At 43.9% G+C, this 15,297-nt stretch overlaps 2 protein-coding genes across 4 annotated transcripts in view; one reads left to right on the top strand and one right to left on the bottom strand.

Annotated features, from left to right (window-relative positions):
- Positions 1-15,297, bottom strand: part of GLI3 (GLI family zinc finger 3) — a 272,398-nt gene that overhangs the window by 141,631 nt on the left and 115,470 nt on the right. The gene's annotated exons all lie outside the window — the stretch shown is intronic.
- Positions 7,685-8,112, top strand: LOC135270723 (non-histone chromosomal protein HMG-17-like). The gene is made up of 2 exons (XM_064366634.1): positions 7,685-7,699; positions 7,798-8,112. Exons 1-2 carry the CDS (start codon positions 7,685-7,687, stop codon positions 8,110-8,112), a joined length of 330 nt encoding a protein of 109 aa, XP_064222704.1.

The following is a 15,297-nucleotide window of genomic DNA, read 5'->3' as shown; positions in this document are numbered from 1 at the left end:
TCTGGCCTCCATCTCCCCGGCAGTTCCAGCATGTTCTGTAATTGGGCAGCCTGGCCTCACCATCCAATGGGCATCCTCCTTATACAGCCCGCAGTTTCCATGCTGCTCACTGTAAATGTCTGATATCTGCGCGTTCTCTGAGAACACAGCCCAGAGGCTGAGCATGCTCACAGACACCCACCCAGCACCTGGGCCTCAGAACTGTGTTGTCCCTAGCCAAAGGCCTCAGGGTCCAATGCCCACCCCACTTGCTCCTGCAGAAATATAGGCTGAAAGGTGCCCCTAAATCTCTGTGTGCCTCCAGCTACCGTAGGAACCCTAGTCACAATAGGTCTATGGCCACATGAGCAAGGATGGGCCCCTGGCCAAGGTACTTGGTAGCTCCCTGCCCATGTAAAGTGGGCCTCCCTGATGGGCTCTGTATTTGTTTTGCTGCTGGACAGAAGGGTTCCTTCTTTTAGAATCATTTGCAGCAGGCTGGGCACAGTGGCTCACACCTCTAATCCCAATATTTTGGGAGGTCGAGGTGGGCGGATGACGAGGTCAGGAGATGGAGACCATCCTGGCCAGCATGGTGAAACCTTGTCTCTACTACAATTTAAAAGAAAAAAATTAGCTGGGCGTGATGGCACGTGCCTGTAGTCCCAGCTACTTGGGAGGCTGAGGCAGGGGAATCGCTTGAACCCAGGAGGTGGAGGTTGCAGTGAGCCGAGATCACACCACTGCACCCTAGCCTGGCGACAGAGTAAGACACCATCTCAAAAAAAAGGAATCATTTGCATCAGTAGCCTCTACATACTGGTTGGAAATCTATAATTATGTTGAATAAATAGACACAAAATGAGAACAGGAAGGATTAAAGTGATGAATGTTTCATACAGCTAAAGTTACTCATGTTTAAAGAATGTCCTCTGCTCAATAATCTGTTCTTCCTACCTCGTGGTGTGAAAACACCTTTCTGTTCTGAAAGGATAATGACAGCAGAGGACGCTCTGGGAATCGTCTGCTGTTTTCCAGCATCCCCACTCGCCCCAGCCCCCACCATGCCCATATTTGAACAAATATCTGGCATCCCTATGTTGGTATCTGCCCCACGATATTTTTGGATTTTTTTTTTGAGGGGGCAGATTGTTTTTTCATTTTTTACTGCCAAAAATGTGGGAACTACTGATTTGTAGTAATTAAAGACAGTGAAGATTTCCAAAGAGAGACATGAAACACAAAAGTATGTCAGGTATGGTGGCTCACGCCTGTAATCTAGCATTTTGGGAAGCCGAGGCTAGCAAACTGCTTGAGCCCAGGAGTTTGAGACCAGCCTGGGCAACATAGCAAGACCCTGTCTCTGATGAAAATAAAATAAAATAAAATAAGCCCAGGTGTGATGGCACAAACCTATAGTCCCAGCTACTCAGGAGGCTGAGGTGGAATGACCCCTTGAACCCAGGTCGAGGCTGCATGAGCCGAGATCACACTACTGCACTCTAGCCTGGACAACAGAGACTCTGTCTCAAAGTGAAAAGAAAATCAAAAAAATAAAAACACAAAAGCATCAGGGTAGCTAAAGAGAAATAGTATCAACTTATGAACTTGCACAGAAGCATGGAGTATATTAAACTCAGGCGACTGAGGGTGTTTGGCCATAAGAAACAGGTCTCAGGACAACAGTCCCAGGGCTGACACCGAAGGCAGGGGAGAACGTGAGTTCTGTCCTTGCTGCCTGAGAATGGCAGAGGGCAGGGGATGCACAGGGGCCAGAGAACAGAGCAGGAGCTGGGAGTGAGAAAAGTGGAGGGAAGGTGGCTCTCTGCCAGGGTTTTTGTGAATGGATGGGTGGGGAGTATTTCCTCCACATTCCAGAGGAGGGAGGAACAGTGACAAAGCCAGAGAGTGGAGAAAGGCTTAAGGAATCTGTCTCTGGGGACATGTCACAAATGCACAGCAACCTTCACATCTCTCCATGCCTGTTAAAGAACTGCTGCCTGGTATCAGCAATGCAAGTTGTGTTTTGTTTCCATTTTGTTTACTGTTGTTGTTGTTTTAAAAAATAACCAACCTTGCCTGTGGTGTGCTGGATTCTTTAACCTTTTTCCTCTTCACTGACTGGCAGACTCACAAGTTTGTTTAGAGTAAGTCTGAGAGCCCAAAGGGGTTTTATGCCCCATGCATTCATAAATTCAACTGCTTTTCAACCAAACTTATTGCCCCTGAAAATTGAAGGTGAATAAAAGAGTCAAAAGGAATCTCCTAGGCTAGAAGGAGAGTGCACAGGGCTGTGTGCACACAATGCCAAATATCCAGATGAAAAGTGAAACTTGAGCAAATCCTCCAGATGCTTCCAAGGAACTGAGTGGTTGGTCAGTCGGCAGAAATACGTGGATGCTTACAGGAAATTTGCACCATTAGTAGCAATAGTTAGCACTGTGTTTGCACAGCCCACCACGGAATTCACAGATGTGTCTAGACTTAACTTTGTCAATCCTGATAAACTAAAAACGATATATTATGCCTCCCTCTAGAGTTATGACCAGCATCTTCAGATTAGAAGAGAAACATCTAATAGATTAGAAAACTATGCCTCTTCTGGGGAGACCTAGCCCCTCTGGCACTCAGCATGGTGAGCTGATGGTGTCTTTCGGCAAACTGGAAAGATAGACTCTTCCTCTGGATAGTCTGGTGAGCAGAGTATGTGTTCAAGTTTAGCTCCTTACTTCGGTCCTTTGTGCAGTAAACAGCAGGCACAAGTGTACACAGACACCCTGCCTCCCTCTACAGTGTCTAAACACAACTCAACTAAAAGTCTGACCATTTCCAAGTAAAAGGATAGGAAATAACACATGATTAAGACTTCTTTAGCATGAGCCACACACACACAAATAGATTCCACAATTACAGAAGGAAAAAGAAAGGGAAAGGAAAAGAAGCTGCCCTAAAATGGCTTACCTTAGCATAATAAAACTGTGGGATTTCAGAGCTGGAAGGCATCTTAAAAATTATCTATTTAACTATCACAACCATCCCTTGCATGACGTCCCCAACCCAGGCCTCACCAGCAGTCATCCAGCCCAATCTGAAACACCCCCCAATCCCCATGTCTGTGAACTGGAAGTCTGAAGCCATCACCCTCCTTTCAACCTGCTCTATGCACAAGAAATCCTGCCCTCCCCACCAACCCTGCCACATTGGCCTCCCTCTAACTTTTGCCCATCAATTCATCTTAGTGCTGCATTCTGAAGCCACCTACATGAAGCATAATTGATTTTCTATACGATAGCTCATTAAGTATTGGTAGATACCTAACCATGCCCCCCCCCATAATCTTTTGTTTTCCCAGCTACATAAAGGCACCTTGCTTTAATCCAATGCCTCCTACAAAACTAAGTTAACTGCCAGCATCCAAGAACAAATCTGCGGTTCATCACAGTCACCACAGGGTAACCAAGAGCTGGATAAAGAAAGACTTTGCTTTCATGGAGAGGCAACCCCATGTTTTGGAAAGTAGAATTCCTGGAAGTCTGGCACCTTGGGAAATTTAAGGACCACACAGACCCCATGGGCTGTAACAAGATATTGCTGATGTTTTGGCTGATATGCACCAGAAAGCCATGGGAGGAAAGTAGCATACAGACTGTAATGAATGAGAGCATAATGTCTTGCGCTTGAAGCCACACAATCAGAAACCGAGAGGACTACAGAAAAAACGACAGGGCACTGGCGTTTTCCAGGTGAGCATTCTGAGCTGACAGTGAAAATAACGAACAAAACACAGCAGAGTAGAAATGGGCTTCATTCAGAAAACCTTGTTTCCTGGAACTGAAGCTAACCTCTGGGAAAAGAGGTTTCAGAACAATGAAGAATCAACAAATAAGATGAAGAGATGCCTACTGAGAGAGAGAGACAAACTCCATACCTTGAAACTGGACATCTTCCTGGCGGAGAGAAACCGCGCGCTCTAAAATTGGCACCATTAGCAGTAGTTATGAACAATGGCTTTTCCACTTGCAAAGGAAAGATTTTAACTTTGCCTTGACAGGAAGGAACACTGACCAAGAAAACGGTAAGTTATGGATTACTTTGCTACAGGATGCTGGCTCTACCTCTTTTGGATACTTTTTTATAAAAAATCAAGCATTACTTTTCTGTGAATGGAATTAAATGTGAGGATATGCATATATTTATTATATAATGTTTTGTTGTATTATAACAGTACGAATCATGGCTGATGCCTGAAGGCAGCCACAGATATTGGCAAGAAAAAATGTGGTAGTAAGTGGAAGAATCTCACAAAAAATTCTGTGTAACCAAAAGACGGAGGAACCAACCTCTGTCTTATTCCTTTCTTCAAACGTTTCCAAAGTTTATTGTTAGTTTCTCCATACAAATATATTAATTTTCAGTTTTATAGTAGAATTCAATTTTAAACATTTCTTTTACAATCAACTTTTCTAAAAATCCAGCATAGGATACCCAAATAAAGGTGCATCTCCATTCATTCATATTTTCATTCATTCATTCATTCATTCAAACTTCAACAACTACTGATTGGTTGGATGCCTACTATGTGTCTGCACCATACTAGGCATTCAAGACAGTGTCAGCAGCACAGGCAAGGGAGGCAGACATTCGTTATTTCTACAAACAATCACCTACTTTAAAACCACGGTAAGTCCAAGGAAGGGCAAGCCCAGGGTGTGAAGAGAAAGCCAGAATAAACTGGGTAATTCAGAACAGAGGTCAAAAACACATGCCCCGCACAGCATCTACAAAACACAGGAAGCCAACACTTGGTTTTGTTTTGTGAATACCATAGTGTTGCCAATTATCTGCTTTTAAGTAGAGCATATGCCAACTTTAAATAATAGAGGGAAAAGGAGGGATTTGCAATTAAATGAATAAACAACGGAACCGACACATTTTGTTTATTTTAGTAAATGGGTTCCTGAAAAGCAACGTCAACTTACTCAGTGACTGTTTGCCCGGAGGACAGTAGACACCCAGTGCAAAATGGCTCCCTGCTCTGGTTGGCTGCAAGTGAGCCTGTGTGTCGGAACGACAAGAGTCCAGAATAGCAGGGGCTTTGGAAACCAGTCAAACTCGGGTCTGAATCCCAACTCTGCCATTAGAGATGCAAACTCTGGAAGGCTATTCGTCTTCTGCAAGCCTCAGTCTTCTTGTATAATTACTACCAGAGTAGGAAAAGCAGTATTAAAGATTATTACGGACTTACTGCAGGGTTGGCAGAAATAAATAATAAGTAAACAACAATTTGCATAGTCTATCAACCCTTATCCACACTAAGTTTTGCCAGATAGTCTGCTGCCAGGAGTAAGACTGGACTGAGGCCTAAAGCAAGGGGCAAGGCATGCAGGCAGAGTGCTGGGATCAGGTGTGGGTACCAGCAATCTACAGCATAAGATCTGTACAGGTGAGGCAAGTTCCACAGTTTGAGAGCGTTCTCATAGGTGCCAAGTTGCAAGGTAGCTCGAGGGGTCGGATCAAGGGGCCTGGACGATGTTGTCAATGAGGAGCTAGGGTCTGAGCAGGAAGGTGATTTTGGGGCATTTCAAGAAGGTTAACAGGGCAGCAGCGTGAAGGACAGACTGGACAACAGAAAGCCTGAAGGTCATTATCATAGTCCAGTCGTGAACAGGACACCAGGAATAGAATGGAGGTGACACTGCCAGAAACTATGTCATTATACATGGGCTGAAGGCAGGAGAGCAGGCCTGAGAAAGGTAGAAAGTGTTTGGAATAGCCAATATCAGGTACATGAGACACAGCAACAAGAAATAAAATTCTAGAGCACCTAAGCCTCCCTGAAGCTAAGCACCTTTTCTACCAGCCAGCTCACCCAGCTCTGCTCTTTCCTCAGCTCGCTCTCTTTAGTCCAGGGAAAAAAGCACAGAAACCAGGTGGGGTGGCTTAGGTTTGCACAGTCTGGGACGTGATCATGAGCATTGCAGGTAAGCTGGAAAAACTCTAAATGACCCATTGTGGGCAGTGCACCAGTATGGGGAATGTTAAAGAAAGATCCAGAAAGTGGCCACCCTAGCACCTAGCTCCAAGGTATAAAGCCCTGGAAATCCAGGAAATAGGAACTTGAGAAGAGGAATAATGGAAAATGGAACCAACAAAGATAAACACGGAACCTGTAAAGGACAAAAAAAGCGTGCCCGATGCTGAAGACTCCCATAAACACTGACAGAGGAGATGTTACCTCACTACTCACTGCGTGACCAGAACTTCATCTGCTGTCTATGATAATATCATGAACTCTTTCTGGAAACCAACTTTTTTTCTCCAAATGAATTATGCCTCACTGTGCATAGTACACATCTGGGCCCCAGAAGACTGTGCCCACCCTTATGATAAGCAGGAAGCCAGCCAGGTAGCTTCAGTTGTCGAGGAACAAGATTTAGGCTCAATTGTTCAGTAATCTACTTAGCTTTATTTGGTTATATCACCACAGAACACAGTTCTACAGGTTATGGGAGCAAAAACACAGACAGAATGAATAAGATCCAGACATACATATACATATATACATATTTTTATTTATTATTATTTTTTTTTGAGGTGGAGTCTTGCTCTGTCTCCAGGCTGGAGTGCAGCAGCACCATCTCGGCTGACTGCAATCTCCGCCTCCCAGGTTCAAGTGATTCTCCTGCCTCAGCCTCCCAAGTTGCTGGGATTACAGGCATGTGCCACCATGTCCAGCTACAGGGTTTCACCATGTTGGCCAGTATGATCTCGATCTCCTGACGTCATGATCCTCCCGCCTTGGCCTCCCAAAGTGCTGCGATTACAGGCATGAGCCACCGTGCCAGGCTGAGGTATTTGATAGCACAACAGGGTGACTAAAGTCAACAATAACTTATTCTATATTTTTAAATAACTAAAAGGGTGGAATTAGAATGTTCCTAACACAAAGAAATGATAAATACTTGAGGAGATGGATACCTCCATTACCCTGATGTGATTATTACATATTTTTTGCCTGTATCAAAGCATCACTTAGACTTCATAAATATATACACCTATTATGTACCAATAACAATTAACATTAAATTTATATATATATATATATATATATATATATATATATATATATATATATATATTTCTAATCCCAACCAACATTCTTTCAACTAAAACTATAAGGATGCCTGACATTTAATGAATGCCAGCAGACTCTATAGGCTAGAAACGTGTTCTCCCTATGAAGAAGGTACCAGTGCCATCCCCACTGTACAGGTGCATATCTGGGCACCAGGAGACTGTGCCCACATGAGATCATGCATCCCAGGTTGGCCAAGAGAGAAGAGACATTCAGTTAAAAAGTAAATAAACAAGGCCAGGCACAGTGGCTCATGCCTGTAATCTCAGCACTTTGGGAGGCCAAGGTGGGCGGATCACTTGAGGTCAGGAGTTCAAGACCAGCCTGGCAAACATGGTGAAACTCGTTTCTACTAAAAATACAGAAATTATCCAGGCATGGTGGCAGGCGCCTGTAATCCCAGATACTCACTCAGGAGTCTGAGGCAGGAAAATCGCTTGAACCTGAAAAATGGAGGCTGCAGTGAGCCGAGATCACACCACTACACTCCAGCCTGGGCGACAGAGTGAGACTCTCTCTCATAAATAAGCAAATAAATAAAGCCCAAGGAATGCCAGGGATGATCGTATGATGTCTGCATCTCTGGTGAGTAAGAAATACAGAAGTGTGGAGCAGTGTGAGGAAGAGGCAAGAACGACCCCCAGACCAACTGAAGCCTGCACACCACTGCATCCTACACCCAGTGCCTGCGTCCCGCCACCAACGCTACCATCATACCCAAGAGAAAGACTGGAGGTAATGCTAAAGGAGATAATGCCAAGGTAAAGGACGAACCACAGAGAAGATCCATGAGGTTGTCTGCTAAACCTGCTCCTCTAAAGCCAGAGCCCAAGCCTAAAGGGACCCCTGCAAAGAAGGGAGAGAAGGTACGCAAAGGGAAAAAGGGAAAAGCTACTGCTGGCAAGGAGAAGAATAACCCTGCAGAAAATGGAGATGCCCAAACAGACCGGGCACAAAAAGCCGAAGGTGCTGGAGATGCCAAGTGTCTTCATTTTTGATAACTCTGTACTTCTGGTGAATGCACAGTTTGAAATACTATTTTTTATCAAGTTGTATAAAAATGCAGAATTCTGTTTTACTTTTTTTTTAAAGCTATGTTGTTAGCACAACATAGCTTTGTTGTGTTTTTGGGAGAAGGAGCAAATGTCACTAATAAAATGTCTCCAAAGCTGGACTGATGTAGGGGAAATCCCTTTCCCTTCTAGTTTTGAGAGACTTCCTCTTGGCTCCCAGAAGGAGGGACTCCCTGACTTTGACACACATGCCCACCTTAGCATAAATGCTTTGTGGTATGGAAAAGCAATTTGTTTCTATGTCCTCTTCTCGCTTTCCATCTTTCAGCATAGATTTAACTCCCTTATACTCAGACATCTGTTGGGACCTGACCCCCAACCATCGGTTACCAGTGTGTCAGGCAATCTGAACAGTCTGGAGTGCAGTAGCACGATCTCAGTTCACTGCAAACTCCATCTCCTGGGTTCAAGCGATTCTCCTGCCTCAGCCTCCCGAGTAGCTGGGACTACAGGTGTGCACCACCATGCTCAGCTAATTTTTGTATTTTTAGTAGAGAGGGGGTTTTACCATGTTAGCCAGGCTGGTCTCAAACTCCTGACCTCAAGCAATCTGCCTGCATCAGCCTCCAAAAGTGCTGGGATTATAGGTGTGAGCCACTGCACCAGGCCAGGAGAGGCATAATTTTAAAAATAACAGTGCATTTGCAATAATGAAGAAATAAGAAGAGGGAAAGGGGGAAAATGGGTAGGAGATAAAAATGTAAGCCCTTTTTTCTGTGTTGGGCCCAAATCATTTTCCTACTTTTTTAAAATTATTATTTGAGATGGAGTTTTGCTCTGCCTCCCAGGATGGAGTGCAGTGGTGTAATCCCAATGCACTGGCAACATCTGCCTCCCAGGTTCAAGCTATTCTCCTGCCTCAGCCTCCCAAGTAGCTGGGACTACAGGCGTGCACCACCATGCCTGGCTAATTTTTGTATTTTTAGCAGAGATGGCATTTCACCATATTGGCCAGGCTTGTCTCGAACCCCTGACCTTGTGATCCACCCACTTCGGTTTCCCAAAGTGCTAGGATTACAGGCATGAGCCACCATGCCCGGCCCATTTTTCTTACATTTTGGGAAACTTCAAATCATCCCAGATTTTTGTTTCTCTTAATGGAAGCCTATATAACTCATCTCTTCTTTCCTACCAAGCTCCTGATAGTCCAGGTGATGTGGATGTTACATTAACTCTGTCAGGCCCCGGGCTGCTGTTAAGTGCCCTATAACACCAAGGGCCTACACCCAGTTCCCTACAAGTGAGAGTGTTTGCCTCCCAAAGGGCCAAACTTACAAACAGCAGGGACACAGTGGGGCAGTTAGTTGCCTGGGAAAGAGAAACAAAATTTCTTTGGAGAGTGAGGTTATTTTAAGGTGGTTACAGGTATGCATAGCCAGTTTTACACTCTGTGATTTCTTATCCCCTCTGAAAGTGGGAAGGAGTTGGCATAGAGATTTTTATTTTCATAGCACATTATATAATTTGGGGTTGGTGGCAAGTGCTAACAACTGTCATACTACCCACGGCTATATTAAAAATAAGACCAAAATAGAGATTGTTGTGGGCTGTCTTGGGTTTTCTCTCAAAAGTCCTGAGGAAGAAAGTGCCTCAAATGCACAGGGAGGGTATCGTCAGCTCTCAGAGCAGCCCGGGCAACACCAAGCCCAGCACAGAAACCTTCCTAAGCAACAAGTGGAAACACCAACAAACCCTTTTCAGAAGACATACACATTTCTGCAAAACCTGTCTTGACAGAAACTGCCAGGTCCCAAACATGTCATATGTACGAAAAATTCCAATTCAAACACAGAGAAGAGCAGTTTTATGGGACCTGCCTTCAGGTATAGCTCCCCTATTTAAATGCTCAGTTAAAACCTCTGAATTTTGAACAGCAGCACATGAGCTGATGTGGCTTAATATATATGATGAAATGTGGGTGCTGGGTAAAATTCACTCAGGAAACAGGGGGAAGAAGCAGGATGCTCAACCTGTAAACAACACTTATCCTAAGAAATTCCGTGCTTTTGAAACTGGGGGAATAAACTAAATAAACTGAAAAGCTTCCTTAATACCCAGAGGACCAGGTCCAAGTTTTAGATTGGAAAAAAAAAAAAAAGAATTAAAGCTTTCTATCCCCTTTCTAAATATGCAGGGATCTTTTTTCAACCCATTCATAAACTCTATACATTTGTTGTTATTATATGAACAATGTAAAAAGTGCCAGACAGATCAATTCTGATGTGGGAGGGCACAGCATTCATTACCAGACTCGGCCAAAGCATTCTCCAAATCAAATTATGTTTGCCTCAGTTACAGAGGTCATCTTACTGTATGTTTTTAGGAATAAATACACAAAATATATCCAAACACTAATAGAATCCATAAACACAAAGAGCTAAAGCTCCACCACTTTTTTTTTTGAGATGGAGTCTCACTCTATCACCAGGCTGGAATGCAGTGGCGCAATCTCAGCTCATTGCAACCTCCACCTCCCAGGTTCAAGCGATGCTCCTGCCTCAGCCTCCTGAGTAGCTGGGACTATAGGCGCCCGCCACCACGCCCAGCTAATTTTTGTATTTTTAGTAGAAACAGGGTTTCACCACGTTGGCCAGGATGCTCTCGATGTCTTGACCTCATGATCTGCCCACCTCAGTCTCCAAAAGTGCTGGGATTATAGGCGTGAGACACTGCACCCAGCCAGCTCCACCATTTTTAACATCCCATAATTTAATAAGAGGTAAGTCCATGGTCTCATAAGACCGACTGTGTCCGTTTCAAGTCCCTTCCATCTCAGCTACTTAGAGCAATTCTCAGAAGTCTGCAAAGTTATCTATGTCCTCCCTTTACCAATGTTCAGCCATACACATATATCACTTGTGAACTCAACAGTGTCTTTCTTCTAGTGACAAGGCCAAGGCTACAACATGCTGGTTCACATTTTAAAATGTAGGCAAATGCTTAACCTACGCCACAGTTCCCTATTTTGTGAGAGTCCCAGTTCTTTAATCTAACTTTTGGTGTTGGCATTCAAAAATTACTGTGTCAAGGAATATCTGATGCTGAGATTTCACTCAATAGATTGGTCAGAAGGAAAGAAGGTGGGAAGAAAGAAGAAAAGCAAGCAGCAGGGGAAGGAGAAGGGAATGATACCAGCAAAAAGGCCAGGTCTCTGAGTTCATGGATGCCTTTTTGAGTAATGTTTTCATTCGCACCACCTGGGTACACTCCTATATGGCTCTGTCCTTTATTTATAAGGCTGTCAGCTGTCTGACAGGTAGTTTTACATGTTGCAGTACCAAAGACCAAACGCCTTTTAGGAAGAGTTTTGAGAATGACAAGTCACTCAGACACTCATTGCCATGACTCAATTTTAAGAAAAATGACCAACAACTCAGCATTCCTAATGGGGAAGCTTTCCCATCTGATGAGTGCGATTCTGACTCAATGAAATGCGTGCAGGAGAGCAGACATTGGGAGTTCCAGCTTTAAAAGAGGCCAGGACTCATTACTGAAAATAGTTTTGACTTGTGAGATGCCTGCTTTTGCTGGGGAATGGAACAAATGATGTTTCAGGCAGGGGCTGCCAGGTCACATGAACGTCCTTCTGGCAAAGTGTATGATCTCAGTGGCCATACGTGTTCATCTACAGTAGAGTTTAAAGTGATAAATGTGGATCTGGTGTACATTTAAATGCAATTTTGAAAGAAAACCCAAGTCAGGGCTTTCCTGCCCCACATACCACTGTGGATTCCGTGGTCAGGGAGATGCTGGCCCTTGAGTAGCTGCCACTGTCTCCATGGAAGGACGACACTGTAGTTAATTAAATGTCCACTCTGGCGGTAAAGTTCATTATCTAACACTGTAAGAGCAGTTATCAGAATATACTTGATGGGCCAGAGCTGTCAGAAGGCCCTGTCAAACACGTAACAGAGGAAAAGATAAGATGAATTTGCCTTTCATATAGGGATTTTTTTGTTTAATGGAAGCTCAAAATACCAACCTTGGGTTTGCAAACATTCTCATCCCCTTTAAAGTATAATCATCTTAATGAAATACACTCAAGGGCTTTTTCACCTTTCCATTATTTTTTAGTTTCTTCATGTGTATGTTAGATCCTAAATAGCTTCCACTGATGGCAACGTTGAGTTCAGCGTCCTAACTGTGGACTAAGCAGTTTTTATTTCCTTTCTCACTGAATTCTTCACAGCAGGTCTGGGAAGACAATATGCTTATCCCCAATTTTCAGGTGACAGACATAAAGTTTAGAGAAAATGAAGAGCCAGAAAGTGGCAGGGTTATGACTCAAAATGGGCCTTCTAATCACACCAAGTCTAAACACACGCCGGCCGGACGCTCCTGAACCTTGACACTACACCACTTCCACTGCACCCAGGGGACTCGGCAGCCTTCTGATTTCCACAGTTTGAGTTCTCACCAGCTTAACTTGCTCATTTAACACAGTAAGCATAGAATGACAGGCTGCCACCCCTGTTTAAGAGCTCCTAATGTACGTGGGATAGATATGGGTCAAAGCCCAGCAGATCACTTTTGAAATGGAAACGGCAAACCCAGCATTGTGAAACCCAGAACTCTGAAGGGAAGAAGAACACCATTTGTGTGACCCTTTCACAGTTCAGCAAGGCTACTTCAGTAACTCTCTCATATAAGCCTCCTGTGGCCTTGGAGGCAGGCAGGGCTGTAGGAGGCAGGCAGGGCTGGTAGGAGCTTCCCTCACCTACAAGTGACAAGGCTCAGTCAAGGGGAAGGAGGGACAGGACAGAGCACACCAACAAGGGAAGCTCAGGTCTCTGATTCCCACGCTGTATTCCTTCATTCCGACTTCTATTAGAAAAAGGGATCTCGTCAATGAATGTGTCCTGTGTCTACATTTCTATGTAAACAAAACAAGAAAACCAAAAAAAGAACACGTGAGGAAAGCAATTTTTAGTGTTTTCCTTAGACTAGTTTGTGACTCACGTGGGGAAACTGAGTTTCTGTGGGGCTCAGGGGGCTATAGTTTCTTTTCACTCTTAACCATCCCAAACCATCCTTGCCAGCATCCTTGATTGTTCTGCTACACTAAGAATGTGAAGCTGTCAAATTCAGGCCAGAATGGGGTGAGCAAGACAACTGTAATGTACACGCTCTTATTAAAGTAAGTGCTGGGATTTGGGAGGTTCTCACCCTGGGCATTAAGGCTTGGGAGTACCTGCTAGTTATATTGGTTGTGTCCCTTCCCTGCATTAAAGAGCAAAAGTACCTCAAGAAGAACAGATTTAGAACTGACACAACTTAAAATATCCCCAGATTTCCTACAGAGAAACACAGTCACTTTTCTAAAAACGCCACGAGGGTGACGGTTTGGCAGGATCATCTCTTAGCAATCAGCAGAAATCTACTAAATCCCTCCTAAAAGGTCCATTCTAAAGAACGTTCCAGAGCGACACAGGGGCCTGACTTTGATTTCTGAATAATTTGACTAGGAGCAAGGAAAGTCACAACAACATTAAGTGCAGTAACTTTCTACCCCCTTTTTCATTCCCAATGTGAAATTTGCTGAAATAAAACTTGACAGCCCAAAGCTCCTGGGGATGTATTCCAGATGAACTGAGTCATCCGCACAAACTCACAGACACACACACATACGCCCGGGACCTTCACACTTACAGAGGGAGTTGTTTCCATCTGTATTTGACAATCCAGTGCCATGGGTCTCGAAGCTGAGGGCTGCTTATGGATGCAACTTTAAATTTAATTTGGGGGTAGGATGCTAATTGTGGAGTGCTGGGAAAATGCTGGTGACATTTAGACTTTAGCAGCCCCACTGCCCTGATTGAAAAATATCAGCTTTCCATCTGCAAGACATTTCTAAGGTGGACACCTTACAAATTGTTAAGGTGCAATTTGTACACAGTTAGTTCTTTGTTTAATCGAGAAATCTGCCCGAACTCTGATTGGCCTGATTTCCCTAAGGCCAGGAGTGAAGGTTATTTCCTTATGCCTTTTGGGAGCAGCAATCTCTCTAATACGTTTCTGAATTATTCCAGCCTGTGTCGAGGCTGAACATGAGAACAAAGCCCTGGTTCCACAGCAGAAAGACTAACTGAACTCCCAGCTGGGAAGGTTTAGGCAGAGATTTATAAGTACAAACACTGAAGAAATTTGCAAGTAATTGCATGTATTTGCTTTCCGTTGTGGGATGCAGTAAACCAGTATTTATCAAAATACATCAGCAAGGTACTGTTTATTACCCCCTCTCCTTGATGTCTCGTAGAGGGGAATAAAGTGCTTGGCTCTTTTCATTTCTTTAAATTAAGGGGCCAAAACAGTATTTCAAAGAATATTAGGAAGAAACTGAAATTGGACATACACTCTGAATGGCTATTGCCTCTTACTTAACTTTGAATTGGTGCATGAACATGGCCCTAGACCTGCTGTTCTGATTTAATCTTGTAAAGCTTAACTTTTTTTTTCTACATTCATAAGCTTCCATGAATCCAGTATTTGGGGATCAACAATTACCATTTTCTCCTATAGAATTTCTGTTATCATTCTTGGATTGCAGCCTGCAAACTTGAGTGCTAAATAGGCACATGTTCAATGGATATAAAATGACAGGTTCAGAAAGTTATAGTTTAATAAGAGAGTGACTTAAACAAACAACCACCAAAAAGAGATACTATGTTCACTGGCTTCTGCATGTAAATTCCTGTGCCATCAGCTACTTTGGGTTTTAACTTGCCAGTGAGAGGTCACAAGAAACCAGACAGATGGCTCTCCTTCCCCCTTCAAGTTGGATCACAGCTCCCCACCTGCTTCAGTGTTCCCCTTTTAATGACAGACCCAAATTTTTCTACCTAATACTCCTTAACACAGCGGTCTCAAACTTTAGCTGCATCAGCTTCACCTAAAGAGCTTGTTAACACAGATTGCTGGGCCCCAGCCCAAGAGTTTCTGATTCAGTAAGACAGAGGAGGTGCACAAGAAGTGCCATTTCTAACAAGTTCCCTGGGGATGCAGATGCTGCATGTCCTGGGACCACACTTTGAGAAATGCTGGTCTAGAAGGCAAATGAGCAAAAGTTTGGTGCAGTGAAGGTGAGTGGTAACTATGCCTTCCCCAAAATAG

The sequence above is a fragment of the Aotus nancymaae genome, unplaced genomic scaffold, assembly GCF_030222135.1.
Source record: "Aotus nancymaae isolate 86718 unplaced genomic scaffold, 86718_ANA_hifiasm-v0.15.2.pri h1tg000065l, whole genome shotgun sequence".
Taxonomy (NCBI): Eukaryota; Metazoa; Chordata; class Mammalia; order Primates; family Aotidae; genus Aotus; species Aotus nancymaae.
This window is presented reverse-complemented; position numbering and strand designations above follow the sequence as displayed.